The sequence below is a fragment of the Chiloscyllium plagiosum genome, unplaced genomic scaffold (genome assembly GCF_037043375.1).
Source record: "Chiloscyllium plagiosum isolate Xiang-an unplaced genomic scaffold, Cpla_swu_hap1 HiC_scaffold_34, whole genome shotgun sequence".
Taxonomy (NCBI): domain Eukaryota; kingdom Metazoa; phylum Chordata; class Chondrichthyes; order Orectolobiformes; family Hemiscylliidae; genus Chiloscyllium; species Chiloscyllium plagiosum.
The window spans coordinates 16,817,639-16,837,715 of NW_028270172.1; the positions used below are offsets into that span (position 1 = coordinate 16,817,639).

Below are 20,077 nucleotides of genomic sequence, written 5' to 3' on the forward strand. Positions count from 1 at the left end.
ACCACGGACTATATTTGATTTGCCTTTACCCTGTACATTCTAGGTGGGATAGGGAAACACTTTGGATCGGGTGCCCAATCTGTTCTTTTTCTTCCCATTCATTCTCGAGCTATTCCTAATAATACGGAGGGGTTGCGGGTACTAGAATTGGCAGACCGTCTGTCATATTTATACAAATAATTAATTATTGCAGGAAATGAAGGCAAAAGGACAGACAGAAAGCCATGCAAGCATGACTCCCTGATTATGACAAATGCACACAGAGAAAGGAAGACAGAGGATGACTGACAGATCTACAGACAATGGAGACACAGTGAAGCACTTGGCCAGGGTGATTAGCATTTGAGTCAAACAGACAGACTAGGGTGCGTGAGGAGAGGAAACCTATTGTGTTCACTTGAGATTGGTGGATATCCACTGTTTAGAGGAGCAAAAAGTCACCTTTTTGTTTGTAAGCAGAGCTTTGAATGATAAATCAGTATAAACATGAAATAGCAGAATACATTTGGATTATTGAGTCTGTTAAGTGTTGAGTTTGTACTTGCAATTTCTTAACTTTTGAAGAAAAGCATAACGATTGCATGAAATTGCAAAAATTTAAATCTCTAAGGTAAACCTCTCTTGAAACTATCATTATTTTGTGCGCAATTTAGTGATCAATCAGTAGTGCTGTCATAGGAGTCTGATCATCAAAATCCATTTTGTAGCTTCATGCAGTGCAGAGAAGGTCTTGTTGGCCCAGTCCAATGTGTTGTAAACAATGATAGGTGCAGGGAGAAATATCCTGGTCTAAATGGCCGCATTTAGAATGCTGTGTACAGTTCTGGACGTCACATTAGCAAAAGGATGTGGACGCTTTGGAGAGGGTGCAGAGAAGGTTTACGAGGATGTTGCCTGGTATGGAAGGTGCTAGCTATGAAGAGAGGTTGAGTAGGTTAGGTTTATTTTCATTACAAAAAAGGAGATTGAGGGGAGACCTGATTGAGGTTTATAAAATCATGAAGGGTATAGACAGGGTGGATAAAGACCAGCTTTTTCCCAGGGTGAAGGATTCAATAACGAGAGGACATGCTTTCAAGGTGAGAGGTGGAAAGTTTAAGGGGGATACACACGGCAATACTTCACACAGAGGGTGGTGGGCATCTGGAACGCGTTGCCAGCAGAGGTGGTAGAGGCAGGCAAGGTAGATTCATTTAAGATGCATCTGGATAAATGCATGAGTAGGTGGGGAGTAGAGGGATACAGATGCTTAGGAATTGACCGACTGGTTTAGAGAGTACATTTGGATCGGCTCAGGCTTGGAGGGCCGAAGGGCCTGTTCCTGGGCTGTAAATTTTCTTTGTTCTTTGTCATTAGGGAACACAATTTACTGATCCAAAGAAGCAACAAAATAAACAGGTGCCCACAGAAGAACTATTTCTGGGCTGTATTTGACCTGTCTTCACCCTGTATGTTTTAAGTGGGATGGGGGAACACTTTGGGCACCCGGTCTGTTCTTTTACTCCCCCATCCCCAAGCTGCTGCTAATGAGACAGAGTGGTTGGGGGTGCTAGAATCGGCAGCCTGTCTGCCATATTTCGACCAATAATGAATCTTTAATGACCTGCTTTGATGGTTCCCATGCTACAATATGGTTAGTGCGGGAAGGTGGTCTGGAGCGGGCAGCCTGTTTTGTTTTGCAAAACCTGTTCAAGTGCAAACAGGAGGGAGGGAGAGCTTGGGGTCTGTCATCAAGCTCTCCCTGTCTAGTTCCCCTCGCTGATCTGGGTCTAGGGATCTAATGGTCCACCTTGGCACTGGTTGGAGGTCCAGCACCCAGCTCTTGTCTGATGCCAGAACATTTGGTGCTGCCTTAGCAGCTGTAGATGGTAGGACCACCTCCCTCTTGAGGGGATGTTGGTCCCACTCTGCACCCAGCTGGACTGCACAAGGTGCTTATGGCTGTGGGGTAGGCTTCCTATTGGTCTTTGGCCTATCGGAGAGACTTCCTTCCCCCCCCCCCCCACATAAAATTCTGTCCCTTTTCTGTCATTCTCTGCCTTCCATAGATTTTTATTTTCTCCAATAATTGTGAATCTGATTTTACTGGCAAAGCTGAAACAGTCAGTGCAACTCAGCAGCCAATTATCAAGCTTCCCCTCCCCCCTCCCCCCCCCCCCACCACCCACCCCACCACCACCACCACCACCACATAGGGTGATATGGTGGCTCAGTGATTAGCACTGCTGTCTCACAATGCCAGGGACCTGGGTTTGATCCCAGCCGTTGGCAACTCTGTGTGGCTCTCCCCATGTCTGCAAGGGCTTCCTCCAGGTGCTCCGGTTTTCTCCCACAATTCAAAGATGTGCAGGTTAGGTGAATTGGCCATGCTAAATTGCCTATGGAGTTCAGAATGTGTAGTTTAGGTGCATTAGCTATGGGTAAATGTGAAGTAATAGGTTCGGGGAATGGGTCTGGGTGGGTTACTGTTGGAAGGGTTGGTGTGGACTTGTTGGGCTGAAGGGCCTGTTTCCATACTGTAGGGGGTTCTATGATCTTCTATAACCTTTTGCTAAGATCACCAAGGTGCCCTCATATTGAAATAACCTGTTTATTCCAGTTTAGCTAGGTCCCACCTACCAAATAATGAGTCCAATCTGTAAATGTATTATTTATGGATAAAATTATGCATGTTATTTCAAGGACAGCAGTCAATCGATCTTCATGACAAATATCAAACTCTGTTCAAAATGTGTATTCACAGTATTCTGAAGCATTTGTCAAAAATTCTATGCTTCAAATGTGACAGGCTGCTGGATGTTTAATGAAACAGCAGTGATTCTTTCAGTTTTATTTTTAAGATAATCGTCAGATTTGTTATTTCACTCCTTCCGATATTCTGTCCATGATCCTCCAAATAGACTTGAGAAAACTTCTATTAGGTTCGTCATTCTGCTTTTCGCTTCCAAGGACCTTCGATTGAACCCAGTCCAGACTGGTGGGCCCCACGTGAAATAAGTTTGTGCCTATTAAACCAGTTCATAGTGGTGATTAGCCTGTGGTGTGGCACTTCCTCAAACCTGGAAATAGAACTCTAGAATCTTCTGAGACAGAATTAAGGAAGCATTACAAACTGAACTTGCACTGCACCATACATAGAAAGTTGAAACTTTATTGCTGGAACAGCACAGCAGGTCAGGCAGCATCCAGGGAACAGGAGATTCGACGTTTCGGGCACAGGCCCTTCTTCAGGAATGAGCAGAGAGTGTTCAGCAGGAGAAGATAAAAGGTAGGGAGGAGGGACTTGGAGGAGGGGCGTTGGAAATGTGATAGGTGGAAAGAGGTCAAGGTGAGGGTGATAGGTCGGAGTAGGATGGAGGCGGAGAGGTCAAGAAGAAGACTGCAGGTCAGGAAGGCGGTGCCGGGCTGGAGGGATCCGGCTGAGACAAGGTGGGGGGAGGGGGGATGAAGAAACTGGTGAAGTCCACGTTCATCCCCTGCGGTTGGAGGGTTCCCAGTCGGAAGATAAGACGCTCCTCCTCCGACCGTCGGGTTGTTGTGGTTTGGCGGTGGATGAGTCCAATGACCTGCATATCCTCGGTGGAGTGGGAGGGGGAGTTGAAATGCTGTGCTACAGGTTGGTTGGGTTGGTTCGTCCGGGTGGCCCAGAGGTGCTCTCTGAATCGCTCCGCAAGTAGGCGGCCTGTCTCCCCAATATAGAGGAGGCTGCAGCGGATGCAGTAGATGATGTGGGTGGAGGTGCAGGTGAATCTGTGGCGGATATGGAAGTTTCCTTTGGGGCCTTGGAGAGAAGTGAGGGGGGAGGTGTGGGCGCAAGTGTTGCACCTCCTGCGGTTGCAAGGGAAGGTGCCGGGAGTGGAGGTTGGGTCGGTGGGGGGTGTGGATCTGACAAGGGAGTCGCGGAGGGAGTGGTCTCTACGGAAAGCTGATAGGGGAGGGGAGGGAAATATATCCTTGGTGCTGGGGTCTGTTTGGAGGTGGCGGAAGTGACGGCGGATGATGCGCTGTACATGGAGATTGGTGGGGTGGTAGGTGAGGACCAGTGGGGTTCTGTCCTGGTGGCGGTTGGAGGGGCGGGGCTCAAGGACGGAGGAGCGGGAAGTGGAGGAGATGCGGTGGAGGGCACCGTCGACCACGTTGGGGGGGAAATTGCGGTCCTTGAAGAAGGAGGCCATCTGTGTTGTACGTATTTTGAACTGGTCCTCCTGGGAGCAGATGCGGTGGAGACGAAGGAATTGGGAGAATGGGATGGCGTTTTTACAGGGGGCAGGATGGGAGGAGGTGTAGTCCAGGTAGCTGTGGGAGTCGGTTGGTTTCTACTACAAACCAACCGACTCCCACAGCTACCTGGACTACACCTCCTCCCATCCTGCCCCCTGTAAAAACGCCATCCCATTCTCCCAATTCCTTTGTCTCCGCCGCATCTGCTCCCAGGAGGACCAGTTCAAAATACATACAACACAGATGGCCTCCTTCTTCAAGGACCGCAATTTCCCCCCCAACGTGGTCGACGGTGCCCTCCACCGCATCTCCTCCACTTCCCGCTCCTCCGCCCTTGAGTCCCGCCCCTCCAACCGCCACCAGGACAGAACCCCACTGGTCCTCACCTACCACCCCACCAATCTCCATGTACAGCGCATCATCCGCCGTCACTTCCGCCACCTCCAAACAGACCCCAGCACCAAGGATATATTTCCCTCCCCTCCCCTATCAGCTTTCCGTAGAGACCACTCCCTCCGCGACTCCCTTGTCAGATCCACACCCCCCACCGACCCAACCTCCACTCCCGGCACCTTCCCTTGCAACCGCAGGAGGTGCAACACTTGCGCCCACACCTCCCCCCTCACTTCTCTCCAAGGCCCCAAAGGAAACTTCCATATCCGCCACAGATTCACCTGCACCTCCACCCACATCTACTGCATCCGCTGCAGCCGGTGTGGCCTCCTCTATATTGGGGAGACAGGCCGCCTACTTGCGGAGCGATTCAGAGAGCACCTCTGGGCCACCCGGACGAACCAACCCAACCAACCTGTAGCACAGCATTTCAACTCCCCCTCCCACTCCACCGAGGATATGCAGGTCATTGGACTCATCCACTGCCAAACCACAACAACCCGACGGTCAGAGGAGGAGCGTCTTATCTTCCGACTGGGAACCCTCCAACCGCAGGGGATGAACTTGGACTTCACCAGTTTCTTCATCCCCCCTCCCCCCACCTTGTCTCAGCCGGATCCCTCCAGCCCGGCACCGCCTTCCTGACCTGCAGTCTTCTTCTTGACCTCTCCGCCTCCATCCTACTCCGACCTATCACCCTCACCTTGACCTCTTTCCACCTATCACATTTCCAACGCCCCTCCTCCAAGTCCCTCCTCCCTACCTTTTATCTTCTCCTGCTGAACACTCTCTGCTCATTCCTGAAGAAGGGCCTGTGCCCGAAACGTCGAATCTCCTGTTCCCTGGATGCTGCCTGACCTGCTGTGCTGTTCCAGCAATAAAGTTTCAACTTTGATCTCCAGCATCTGCAGACCTCACTTTCTCCACCATACATAGAAAGCACATTTTATGCTTAAAGTATAAAATATCAATCTACGAGGGCAGTTTTCCTCTGGATGATTAAAAAAATACAATATTTGTTTTCTTTGATCCTGTCAACCAAGCAGTGCTTTAGTTAGTCACCACTTCTCCTCTATGTTGATTATAGGAGTTGGGAGCTGAAAATGTGTTGCTAGAAAAGCGCAGCAGATCAGGCAGCATCCAAGGAGCAGGAGAATCGACATTTCGGGCATGAGCCCTTCTTCAGGAAGGATTTATAGGAGTTGGGAGGACATGTCACGGCTGTACAGGTCATTGGTTAGGCCACTTTTGAAATACTGTGTGCACTTCTGGTCTCCCTGCTATAGGAAGGCTGTTGTGAAATTTGAAAGGGTTCAGAGAAGATTTAAAAGGTTGGAGGGTTTGAGCTCTAGGGAGAGGTTGAATAGGCTGGGGCTATTTTCCCTGGAGAGTTGGAGACTGAGGGGTGACCTTATAGAGATCTTATCTACCCTACCTTGGATAGGGTAGATAAACAAGGTCATTCCCCAGGGTGAGGAAGTCCAAAACTAGATGGCATAGGCTTAAGGTGAGAAGGGAAATATTTAAAAGGGACCTAAGGGGCAACAGTTTCACAGAGGATGGTGTGTGTATGGAATGAGCTGCCAGAGAAACTGGAGGCTGGTAAAATTACAGCATTTAAAATTCCATTCGCAAATCTGTACTACATTGGCTCACTGGCCTGGCAATGCCTGAATTTTTAAAATTCTTGTCCCTTCATTGCTAGAGATTTTATCATCTCATTGCAGCCTTCCCCTTTACTCGCTCACTTCCTACAGCGCTCTGATCCTCGAAGATCTCAGTTATTTTCCAAATCTGACATCTTGTGCGTTGCTAATCTGTAATTACTGCATCGTTGGTGCCCATACCTTCAATCGATTGGGGCTTAGCTCTGGAATGACTAGCCTAAATTTCTCCATCCCTCTGGTTCCTGCTGCTTTTTAAAAAGATATTCCTTTAAGACCTACTTAAGTTGTCCTAATTCTTCCTTTTTATATTGTTCATGTCATTTCTTTGGTTTGATATTGCTGGTATGTATTGGGCTGTTTGTGTTGAAGGTGCTATATACATGTACACGGTTAATTTAAACTATTTTTTTGTACCTGTACACTAACCTCTTAGTTTCTGTGTTGTGCCTATAAATGTCTGCTCCTCCACAGTTCTGATCTTCAACATTTACTAAATATTCTCATCTATCTTTATCAGATCCAAACATCTCACGCTTTCCTACACCTGAGTTACTTTTCCCAAATTTTTTGCCATCTAGCAGTCTCTTTGTTTTCATTGATTTTAGATTTTATGGCCATTTTTCCCCAACAGTTTTTAGTTTTTTTTGTGTGGTTGTTTACTGTGAAGGCAGTGACTTTGGGCGGTTTGCCTTTACTTCATCGCTAAGAGTTGGGCCCCTACTGCTGGAATTCACGCTGCAGGTTGGAGGGAAACAGCTGAGATTTTAATCCTTTAAGTGGAGAATTCATGCAGAATGCAGCCTGACTGATTCCATCAAACTTGGAGCCTGCGCTGAAATGCTTTGTGTCGTTCCTTGTTCACTGTGGGTTCAATAGTGGTTAGTTGGCAGTGTTTGGATTTGACTCTGTGCTGCATGGGGCACAACATGTTCAGCTGCTGTTTTGTTTTGAGTCAGGAACATATCTTTTATTAGCCAGATGAATAAATGGATCTCTTTTCAGGGTGCAAATACCCTAGCCAGCAACATTCAGCGGCCCAGCCGAGAGGACGGATGTATTGACGTGATCAGAACTGGGAAAGTTATAAATATACAGTCCTTGAAAAGAAATAGAATAGAAGGTGGGGAAAGGAGGAAAATGCACACAACATGCACTCAGCTCTAGACACACGACACATACGTGCTCACAGATGCATATAAGTATGTGAAGAAACTACTTAAAATACTTAAGTGGGAGAAGGAGAAGTTTAAAGCAGGTGAACAGCCGAATGGTTTGTAGATTTGGGAATTGGAATAGGAAATAGGTCATCTGGCACAAGCGTCTCAAAGATGAGAAAGACCGCATGGGTGCAGACCAGTTCAACAGAACCATTTCCTGACACTGTTTCTACTGCAAGAGCAAACCAGCCTTTGTTTATACAGCTGCCCCAAAACGCCCGCAGATATACAGCACCGCAGCCCTGGAGAGGGCAGGAGCTCAGACAGACATTTAATGCCAGACTTAGTGAGACAGCTGAAAAGTCGAAGTTCAAAGTTTCCTTTAAAACATTTTTGCATCACGTGTTCATACTCAGACCAAAGATGGAAACTTTAAATTCCTTGTGCATTCCTTTTGTTTTATTGCAGTTGACAGTGTGTGCGCCAGTCCAACAGTTATTGTTGTCCATCAAATACAGTGACATGTGCTAGACTACATAGAGATTTACAGTTAAAATCGAGACCACTGTGGGCTACTGTTTGTACAGATAATAATAACCAAATCTAATGCATTCAGTCAGTTTGGTTTGTGCAGTTGGCTGGACAGATGGGTCGCAATCCTGTGTGATGTCAACAGTATGGGTTCAATTCCCACACCGGCTGAGGTTACCGTGAAAGACTCTGCTTAACCTCTCGCCTTATCTGAGTGAGGTTAAACCACCACAAGTCACCATGTTTCTACTTCTGTCTCTAAATTGAGCAAGCTGCCCTTCCATCTGGTAAGACCTTTCTGCATAATGGCAGGGAGGCCTTGTTGGAGCTGTACAGAACGTTTTTGCCTAATAGCTGGAGTACTGTGTGTGGTTCTGCCCACTATACTGTAGGGAGGATGTGATTGCACTGGAAGGGGGTGTGGAGAAGATTAACCAGGGTGTTGCCTGGAATGGAGTGTGTCAGCTATGAATAGAGGCTGGATAGACTCGGGTTATTGTCTTTGGAGCAGAGAAGGCCGAGGGGGAACCTGAGAGGTGTTTAAGATTGAGGGGCATGGGCAAGATGGGTAGAAAGCAGTTGTTCCCCTTTGTCAAAGGGCCAATAACAAGGCGGTGTTTTGTAAAGTCTAACGCAGGCTGTTTGGAGGGGATTTCGAATCCTAGAGATGTGCAGCACGGAAACAGACCCTTCAGTCCAACCTGTCCATGCTGACTAGATATCCCAACCCAAACTAGTCCCACCTGCCAGCCCCCGGCCCATATCCCTCCAAACCCTTCCTATGCATATACCCATCCAAATGCCTTTTAAATGTTGCAATTGTACCAGCCTTCACCACTTCCTCTGGCAGCTCATTCCTTGCACGTACCACCCCCTGTGTGAAAATGTTGCCCCTTAGCTCCCTTTTATATCTCTCCCCTCACACCCTAAACCTATGCCCTCTAGTTCTGGACTCCCCGACCCCAGGGAAAAGACTTTGTCTATTTATCCTATCCATGCCCCTCATGATTTTATAAACCTCTATAAGGTTATCCCTCAGCCTCCGATGCTTCAGGAAAAACAGCCCCAGCCTGTTTAGCCTCTCCCTATAGCTCAAATCCTCCAACCCTCGCAACATCCTTGTAAATCTTTTCTGAACCCTTTCAGGTTTCACAACATCCTTCCGATAGGAAGGAGACCAGAATTGCATGCAATATTCCAACAGTGGGCTAACCAATGTCCTGTACAGCTGCAACATGACTTCCCAACTCCTGTACTCTGACCAAAAATACCAGACATCGCCTTCACTATCATGTCTACCTGCGACTCCACTTTCAAGGAGCTATGAACCTGCACTCCAAGGTCTCTTTGTTCAGCAACACTCCCTAGGACCTTACTATTAAGTGTATAAGTCCTGCTAACATTTGCTTTCCCAAAATGCAGCACCTTGCATTGATCTAAATTAAACTCCATCTGCCACTTCTCGGCCCATTGGCCCATCTGGTCAAGATCTTGTTGTAATCTGAGGTAACCTTCTACGCTGTCCACTACACCTCCAATTTTGGTGTCATCTGCAAACTTACTAACTGTACCTCTTATGCTCACATCCAAATCATTTACCTAATCTACAAAAAGTAGTGAACCCAGCACTGATCCTTGTGGCACTCCACTGGTCACAGGCCTCCAGTCTGAAAAACAATCCTCCACCATCACCCTCTGTCTTCTATCTTTGAGCCACTTGTGTATCCAAATGGCTAGTTCTCCCTGTATTCTGTGGGATCTAACCTTGCTAACCAGTGTCCCATGGGGAATCTTGGTGAACACCTTACTGAAGTCCATATAGATCACATCTTCTGCTCTGCCCTCATCAATCCTCTTTGTTACTACTACAAAAATCTCAATCATGTTTGTGAGACTGTTCTTGCCTAATACTGTCAAAAATTAGTCTTTCTCCAATTTAGAACTTCAACTTTTAGATCTTTTGCCATCACTATTTTAAATCTAATAGAATTATGGCTGCTGGCCCCAAAGTGCTCCCCCACTGACACCTCCGTCACCTGCCCTGCCTTACTTCCCAAGAGTAGGTCTAGTTTTGCACCTTCTCTAGTGGGTACATCCACATACTGAATCAGAAAGTTTCTTGTACACACTTAACAAATTCCTCTCCATCTAAACCCTTAACACTATGGCAGTTCCAGCTTACGTTTGGAAAGTTAAAATCCCCTACCATAACCACCTATAATTCTTACAGATAACTGAGATCTCCTTACAAATTTATTTCTCAATTTCCCTCTGACTATTAGGGGGGGTGTATAATACAATCCCAATAAGGTGATCATCCCTTTCTTATTTCTCCGTTCATCACAAATAACTTCCCTGGATGTATTTCTGGGAATATCCTCCCTTAATACAGATGTAATGCTATTCCTTATTAAAAACGCCACTCCCCCTCTTTTGCCTCCCTTTCTGTCCTTCTTGCAGCATTTGTATCCTGGAACATTAAGCTGCCAGTCCTGTCTATCCCTGAGCCATGTTTTTGTAATTACCATGATAACCTAGTCTCATGTTCCTAACCATGCCCTGAATTCATCTGCCTTCCCGGTTAGGCCTCTTGCATTGAAATAAATGCAGTTTAATTTATCAGTCCTACCTTGTTCTCTGCTTTGTCTCTGCCTGCCCCGACAGTTTTACTCGCTTTTTTATCAACTGTACCAGTGTCAGATTGATCTCTTTCCTCACTATCTTCCTGAGTCCCACCCCACCACTTTAATAGTTTAAATCCTCCCAAGCAGCTCTAGTAAATCTCCCTGCCAGTATGTTAGTCCCCTTCCAATTCAGGTGCAATCTGTCCTCCTTGTACTTGTACTCAAGAAGAGATTCCAATGATCCAAAAATGTGAATACTTCTCCCATACACCAGCTCCTCAGCCATGCATTCATCTGCTCTATCCCCCTATTCCTTAGCTCACAGCAAGGGGAGTAATCCAGATATTACTACTCTCGAGGACTTCCTTTTTAAATTTTTGCCTAACTCTCTATATTCCCCCTTGAGAATCTCATCCTTTTCCCTTCCAATGTCATTGGTTCCCCTGTGTACAGTGACCTCTGGCTGGCGCCTCTCTCCCTGTTGAGAATATTCTGCACCCTCTCTGAAACATCCTTGATCCTGCCACTAGGGGGGCAACACACCATTCTGATTTTTCGATGCTGGCCACAGACTCTGTCGCAGTCTAGAGAGTCCCCAAACACAATCGATCTCTTGGAACCCGATGCACCCCTCATTGCATTAGAGTCAGGCTCGTTACCAGAAACTTGGCTATTCATGCTACATTCCCCTGAGAATCCATCACCCCCCTACATTTTCCAAAACAGCATACTTGTTTGAAATGGGGATAGCCACAGAAGACTCCTGCACTACCTACCTAACTCTCATCTTTCCTGGAGTGAACCCATCTATGTGGCTGTATCTGTGACTTTCCTCCTTTGTATAACTGCCATCCATCACACCCCCATGCTCTTGTAAATTCCTCATTGCCTCTAACTGTCGCTCCAACCCATCCATTTGATCTGATAGGATTCACAACCAAAGGCATTTATTGCAGATGTAATCCTCCGTAACCCATAAACTCTCCCTAAACTTCCACATCCGGCAAGAAGAGCATATCACTCTACTAAAGGCCATTTTTGCTTCTTCCAATCTACAGACCCAGAAAATAGCATTGTCTTCTTCCTCTACAAAATACTGCTCCAGACTAACTTAATACTTATGGCTTATATTTCTAAGTTTAATCAAGAGACATATCTCAATAAACATATAATCAAGAAAGAACCCACTGTACTCACTACTGCAGACTTCCTGTAAGGCCACACTTAAAACCATTCACTTATCTGTTTCTGTGCTATGACCTCTCCCAAACAAGTTCCACCAAGATCAGTTGTGCATTTCACTGTTTGTTAATTTCCCAGATGCACTCCGATGTCCAGTGATACATGAATTAAATAGCAAAGGCAGTCACTGCTATGTTAGTTGGCAGTGTGGGTCTCTTTCTCTCTCCTCTCTCTCTCTCTCTCTCTCTCTCTCTCTCTCTCTCTCTCTCTCTCTCTCTCTCTCTCTCTCTCTCTCTCTCTCTCTCTCTCTCTCTCTCTCTCTCTCTCTCTCTCTCTCTCCCCTGCACCGACCTCACCATGTGCTGCCTTTGTCTGTTCCTCCTCCTTTTGAAAGTTCCATTGTTTTGACTTGTTTTGGAACTTTGGAGAAAAGCAAATGCAATGGCATCTAAAACAGTAATTGCTGCTCCTGGAATGTGAGGAAATCGCCTCCAGCATTTAAATACCTCAAAGGAGCAGCCTGTAGCGCCAGGAATTTTACCCGTCCTCCATCTGGATTTGAGGAGGGTGATGGGGGGGGGGGGGGGGTCTGGAATGGAGTGGGTAACCTTAACGTACTCAGATGAGCACTTGAAATGCCGTAACATGTGTCTCGTGCAGGAAGGTGGGACTCGTGCAGATTTAGTGTCGTTTTAGGAGTACAGACTTGATGGGCCAAAGGCCTCTTCTATACTGTCTGAATCTATGAAAAGGCAGCTTCAAACATTTTAGGACTTTATTGAAATTGTTTGCATCATTGTTATTGTTGAGTTTCACTGGGCTTTATGCCTTTAGGAAAGGCTGGAAGCTGAGGGAAAGTATCTGCCAAATCTCAGATTGTCTCTGAGATGTGTATTCAAGGTTCCTGCTCAAAATGTGGTTTTAGTGCTAGGCTCATGGAACCTAATTTTCTCTGAAGAGGAGAATGACATACTGGTTTATTATCAGTCTGTTCAGTTCTATCATAAATGTACTGAATAATGATGTGAGGAGTGTTGGTTCAGGGTATTTGTGTTGAATTAGCAGGGTTCCTCCTTGCTGTGTTGATTGTAGAGTGTTGATTACACTCTGTAACTGTGCTGATTACCTCATCAGTGTGCTCTACATACCCTCCAGCTTCTCCCTTGAAGATGGAATTGACAGTATTGGAGGTGCTATTCAGCTAGAAATGTATTAAAGTTTCAAAGCAGCAGAAAAAAAACTGAGGCTGATTAGAATATGTACAGTCAGTTCTTCTATAACATGGTAGTTTCACTCTCTTGTAAGAAAATCATGTAATAGCAGTACCATTTAAACTAATGGGGCCGGAATCACCTTATAACAAGTACACACTTTAGAAGTTTGCACTTTAGAAATGGTGTCCCCAATTCGTCAATCATGTTATAGCAAATTTGCATTAATGAAACACTCATAATAGCAGAATGACCTGTAGGAGTATTACCTGTGCCAATCACCCTACCAAAGGAAAATGCTCCTTTCTGTTTTTAGTCAATTCTGGGCAGGAGGGATTTGTTTAAGGCCACTTCTGGTAAAAGGAAAATCACCAAAGTCCTAGAGGACCTTAGGGCTTGTGTGTGTGTGTATGTGTGTGTGTGTGTGTATATATATATATATATGTGTGTATATACGTGTGTATACGAGGTTACTGGTAAATTTTAAGCAGAGGGTCACTATCCCTCAAGCAAGATGAGAGGTTGAGAAGGAGAGTCCTCCATAGTAACCTCAGCTGGTGATGGGAATTGAACCCAAACTGTTGGTGTCACTCTGCATCACAGATTGTTGTTTGCTGAGTGGTCAGTTTTTTTTTTAAAGCTTGTTTTCAGCCTTTTGAATTTTCTAGGATGTAGTGTACAGTGTTTTCAGTGGTGTACAATGGTAAATAATCCTGTGTAGATGAAATCAGACAGCTGACTGACTCCCAAATAAGCATTAAGTCAGTAAACCCATAGCTACCCACGGGTATTTGGTCTTACACCCATGAAGGGTGTGTTGATGTAGTGTGAGCTACTTGGAGCAGACTACTCTGTACTGATATGCCTTATCCAATTTTGTTGATGCTTTTTGAAGGAGCCTGACCTATTATCAAAAGGTCCAGTATGTAGTTCTATTTCAGTAGTAATGTGGTTTGTTCCATACAAATCTGCCAGCATTAGGGGCAGTGAGACAGCTATGCTTTTCAGTGTCCTTGCACTGTGACTCATTTATTTTCATTTATGACATCCTGACAACTGAGCTGATGGTTTATGCTACAATCATTCGCTCTCACTGTCTTGTGATTTCTCTCCTCACGTGAAACTGTAGTCAGCAATTCCAGTGGTATCCCAGCTCAGCTTCAAATTTATTTTAGTGTCCCCTTTCTCTGTTTTTGTTTAAATACACGCAATCAAGGCAGCTATTGTGTGCAGTTTTTTGGAAAGCAGCACTTCAGGCAAACCAGTTATCTTATACAGGAACTGTATCTTATCTTCAGTGTACATGGTAGGGGCTGTCCAATGCTTCCAATCTCACAGCATGGGAACAGACCCTTCGGTCCAACCAACCAAAATAAACTAGTCCCACCTGTCTCTGCTTGGCCCACATCCGTCCAAATGTTTCCTATTTGTGAACTTGAGCGTCTGATCAAACTGTCTCCCATTCCCTCCTCTCCTCTCGCGACCTTGGTGTCCTGTCTTTCTGCTAGAGTGCACAAAGATCATGGTGGTGAGGCCTGTAAATAGATTAGATTCCCTACAGGATGGAAACAGGCCCTTCAGCCCAACAAGTCCACACCAACCCTTTGAAAAGTAACCCACCCAGACCCATTCCCCTACCCTATATCTCCCTCTGACTAATGCACCTAACACTATGGGCAATTTAGCATGGCCAGTTCACCTGACCTGCACATCTTTTGGATTGTGGGAGGAAACTGGAGCACCCGGAGGAAACCCACGCAGACACGGGGAGAATGTGCAAACTCCACACAGTCGCCAGCGGCAGGAATCAAACCCAGGTCCCTGGCACTGTGAGGCAGCAGTGCTAACCACTGTGCCACCGTACCACCCAAATAGCTGACTTCATATCCTGCCAGGATAGACCTATACTAAATAAGGCAAATCTGTTAACTTTGTAGGAACATGAGTTCATTTCGCCCCCGCAAGCCTATTCCATCACTCACTGTCATCATGACTGATAGTCAGTCTAAAGCTATGATCCTGACCTTGCCAAATACCTCTTAACACCTTTTTTTAGCTCCCTGCGGTGAGAGTCCAGAGATAGAGGAAAGATTTGAAAGGGATCTAAGGGGCAACCTTTTCACACAGATGGTGCATGTATGGAATGAGCTGCCAGAGGAAGTGGTGGAGACTAGTACAATTACAACATTTAAAAGGCATCTGGTCAGTCATACGAATAGAAAGGGTTTAGAGGGAGAAGGGCCAAGTGCTGGTAAATGGGACTAGATTAATTTAGGATATGTGGTCAGCATGGATGAGTTGGACAGAAGGGTCAGCTTCTGTGCTGTACATCCCAATGATTCTAGTTAATGAAAAACTGTTATTCTCTGATTTAATATAAATAATCAATTTAGCATGAATTGTCACTTGTGTTCAAAAGCTTTTACCAGCTTCTCAGGATGTCCCCTAATGTCACTCCTGAATGGTCTTGCTCTAACATTTGCATAATTGAACTCTAGTTGAAAGGTGTGGTGTTGGAAAAGCACAGCCGGTCAGGCAGCATCCAAGGAGCCGGAGAGTCAACATTTTGGACGTAAGTCCTTCATCAGGAATGAGGCTTGTGGCCCTGGGAGCGCTGAGTGATAAATAGGAGGCTGGGGGAAAGTAGCTCAGAATGTGATAGGTAGATGAAGCTGGAAGTGAAGGTCATAGGTTGGGGGGTGGAGCAGATAGGTGGGAAGGAAGATGGACAGGTAGGACAGTTCAAGAAGGTGGTACTAAATTGGAAGGTCGGATCTGGGATAAGGTGGGGGGAGGGAAATGAGGAAACTTCTGGGAAACCTCCATTATGAACTCAAGACCTAGATTTCCCCAAGCAGCAGAGAGTTTCACTCCATTTACCCTAGCCTGAAAACAAAGCCTTGTAAACTTTGAAGGAATTACCTCTTGACCGAATATGTTTTAGAGAATACAATGCTAGTTGAGTTTTTTACTATAATTTAACCCTTAATATCTAGCATTATTCTGCATAACCGAAGCTGCTTTCTCTGAGACCAATTTATTCTTAACATTCGGGGCATTTGCAATGTTCCCACATCATTCCTGTAAAGCTCTGGGTTAGAGTTTGGTCAGTCCTGGAAACTTGTCGTCGTTTTTATTGCCTTTAATTTCTTCTTTAAGACTGGTTCCTTTTTTAGTTTGTTTTGAACCAATTCATATAAACCTGGCAACCTAGCACAGAGTATTACGGCTGTGGCAATTGGTGACTGTTGGTCACCTCTTAAACCAAAGGGAAAATAACGTCAAGAAGAAAATACTGACAATGCCAAACCTAGATGAGTTTATTGGTCACAGTATATTGTATCCTGAGTAGCTAAACACCACTCTGCACAAAGGAGCACTATGCCAGTTTGCCTTCAGCAACACCTTTTCCCTGATGTGACAATCCTTGGGTTATTTCCTGTGACTTTTTCAAATAAAAAAACTGGGTGCAGTTACGGTGATTTTCCTGCTCTTGGGATGCTGCCTGACCTGCTGTGCTTTTCCAGCACCACACGCTCGACTCTGATCTCCAGCATCTGCAGTCCTCACTGTCTCCCTGCGGTTATGAGGGGTCTCTCAGACATTTATTATAACACATTGTCTGCAAACATTTTGCATTCAACAAGCCTGGGTTAAAATTAAGCTATTAATATACAATAGAGAGAGAGCATGCATCGATTAAAGTGTTATGCTTTATGAGGTGAAGTAAGATGGAGTATGAGACTATTATACCCTCATGTCTCTGACTAACTAAGACGTAACACAACAGGATTGTTTTTAGGAAGGGCCTCTTGGTTCGAGATCAGTCAAAAGAATCAATGGAATGCGGTCTGTACAAAGGCAAAAGTCATTAATTTATTAAATTAAGGCACCTTGATGCAATTCTGTTCAGCAACACAGAGGTTAAAGCTTCTGTGTTTCGTGACTGAAGTTGCGCAATTACATTTGAAAATTACGCATTATTTATGGGTTTTTTTGAGAGAGTACAGCAATTAATTACAAGAAAACACCAATCACACATTGAGGTGACATGTTTAAGAGCAGGTTAATCCAATGATATTCCCTTGGAAAGGGTTCTTCATTTATGTAGATCACCATCTCCTGCTGGCAGTTCGAGGTTAGTTCGAATACCAAATCACTGCCTTACGATTCATCTTATGATAAATCCATTGTCCTCTCTTATCTCTAAATACAACCAACTTAGCAAAGCATCAGTTCAAGTTCACAGAGTCAAATCATTACTTGCATCCATTTTGATGTGTTAATTTAAATTGAAAAGCCATTTTGTGGTTAGTAAAAATCTACATATGTTTGTTGCTTCTGACAACAGCCTAAATTCAAATTTTAGATCTTCAACCCAAAACGTTAACTGATTTCTCTTCACAGTCGCTGCCAGACCTGCTGAGCTTTTCCAGCAATTTTTGTTTCTGATTCACAGCATCCACAATTCTCTCGGATTTTTATTTAGAATTGACCTGCTGCTGATCTAGTGAGAACTTCACTCTGTTTTACGAGATGAGAGGTCGTCCTCAAGTGCATTCAGATTAAAGTAACAGTTGACCCAAGTTGGTTCATGGTGACTGTATTCTGAACTCACCTGGCTTGTATGGTTGGAATTGTTTCTGGTAATCAAAAGATCTGTTGATCAGGATGGTGAGGGAAGCAATGGAAGATCAGTGAGGATTTCCAGAATGGTCCACATTAACCAACGTGCGCTTTTTCTTTGCCTTTTCAGGGGTGGAGGACTGGGCTTGGTTTTGGCTAGCGCCGGGTTTGGCCAGTTGACAGCACCAATCATGGAGCTTCATAACCAGCAAGGTTACTTCCTTCACCATGTGATCTTTGCCTGCTGCACAGTGATCTGCATCATTTGCATATTGCTCCTGCCCGAAAGCAGAGGACAGAACCTGCCTGAAACCATAGACGATGGTGACACCTACACCAGGCAGCCGTTCATCCCTGCCAAGAAGATCGAACAGCCCCTACTCTCAAACAACACTGAGCTCAAGGACTATTCAGGGCTCAATGAAAACCCAAACTCCGAGCTGACTCCTGAGAGCCCCACGGCCAATGGCACGAGGTCCAAATGATTTTATTTAATGTTTACAGTTGTGTTTCTTTTTGCACAAATTTCATCCAGCAGCTGGTTTTCTTTCGTGAAAGGATAATTAATTAACGTGGCTGCTCTTTGCAGATATGTTTTAATTATGGATGAGGCACCTTTTCTTTTGTTTTTAAAAGACTACTTACAACATCAAGGTTTGCTCTCCCCTGACACCAAAGGGATGGCGTTTTTGACGATTGTCCAACAATGTGAAGGGAACTTAGGGAGCCTTTTGGTCATTTTCGGCTGCCTGGAACATGCTGTTCAATCTGCAATGGAAGGAGATGCACTACACTTGGGAGGGGAAAGACAGCATCAAAAAGGACTGTACTCAGCGAGCTGCTATACCACTGAAGGAGGTTTTGAAGGTTAATGTTGAAAGAACTGTGTGAAAGATCAAGATGAACTACAGCTCCACTCACCGCTTGGAGTGTCCCTGTAACTGTTGTCCCTCTCTGTGACTCCTCATTATCTGACCCCCCCACCCCCCACAAACACCCCAGCTATCGCCACATGAAATGATCTGATTTGTGTTTGATTTAAAACTTGGGTTCGCAATTACTTCCCATTTGACAAACTAATCCATTTTTTTCCTCTGAAAAACAAAGTGCAAATTGTACAAAATCCCTTTCAACAGTTTTTCTTTTCCCCCGCCAGCTCTGTTTTTTTCAAAATAAGGAACTGATGGACTGTGCTAATGTTTGTGATTTTAATGCCAGCATTTTCCTCCCCCTCCCACTTTTATCAGGTCTTTAATTGTAAATTACAGTGTTTTGTTTTGTATCTTCTAGGCTGTGGTATGCTACTAATCATTTTTTTTTAAAAAAAGTTATGTACAGGAATAATTTAAGTGTTAAAAGCATGAATTGAATTTTTAAATGATTTCTCCATGACACTATTTGTACTTTACGAGTGGTATATCGGATCACTGGTAACATCATCGCCGTCAGAGTTTTTCCCACCAGCCAACGTCACAAGGGGTGACACGTATATTTCCCACCTCTTTGCCCACTTTTAAATCGAGGTGAATCACTGAGGCACGTAGTTATCCTGACACCTGTGACATTTCATTAGTCAACTGACCGTTATGTCTGAATTCAATACACGTGTCACCAAAAGTGCTGGAGTACATATCATTAAAATTACATAGTGGATATTTTAAAATGCAAATAAAGTAATTGTCATTGTTCACTTTCTACCTGCCTTGTGTACCTACTTGAAATGAAATGAGCATGGTAAGGGTTTGTTTTTTTAAATAAGGACTATGCTCAGACCTGAAAATGTGTTGCTGGAAAAGCGCAGCAGGTCAGGCAGCATCCAAGGAGCTGGAGAATCGACGTTTCGGACATGAGCCCTTCAGGAATGAGGAGAGTGTGCCAAGCAGGCTAAGATAAAAGGTAGGGAGGAGGGACTTGGGGGAGGGGCATTGGAAATGCAATAGGTGGAAGGAGGTTAAGGTGAGGGTGATAGGCCTGAGTGGGGGTGGGGGCGGAGAGGTCAGGAAGAAGATTGCAGGTTAGGAAGGTGGTGCTGAGTTTCGAGGGTTGGGACTGAGCAAGGTGGGGGGAGGGGAAATGAGGAAACTAGAGAAATCTGAGTTCATCCCTTTTAAAGAGTCAACCTGTGAAGGAGACGGGCGGCTGTGGGATTTCACAAAGCTTTTGGCCAAGGAGCCCCACAGGAGATTATCCAAGAGGATGACATGAAAGTTGATTTTAAACTCTGGTTGCACAGAGAAAGTGGAGAGAAGGAATTGGGTAATATCTCCCAGGTTGAAAGTGGACAGGGAACAAGGTTATGTTTTGGGATCGCTCCATTGTGTATATCGTTCTGGGAATGGGGTCCTACTTTCCATCTCCTCTCAACACTGCCAGCAGCGAGGAATTATAAAACCTCAAGTAATCTGTTTACATTGGCTGGTTCTCAGGAATGATATTGGGAATGAAGGGCTTGTCATATGAGGAAC

The 20,077-nt window shown here is 45.1% G+C and overlaps 1 protein-coding gene across 1 annotated transcript in view; it reads left to right on the forward strand.

Moving 5' to 3' along the window:
* Positions 1–19,307, forward strand: part of slc22a23b (solute carrier family 22 member 23b) — a 47,232-nt gene extending 27,925 nt beyond the window's left edge. Inside the window, exon 3 of the mRNA XM_087978432.1 lies at positions 17,743–19,307. Coding sequence (XP_087834558.1) covers positions 17,743–18,097 — 355 coding nt within the window. The 3' untranslated portion in view covers positions 18,098–19,307. The remainder of the gene's footprint in view (positions 1–17,742) is intronic.
* The last annotated feature ends 770 nt before the right edge of the window (positions 19,308–20,077 follow it).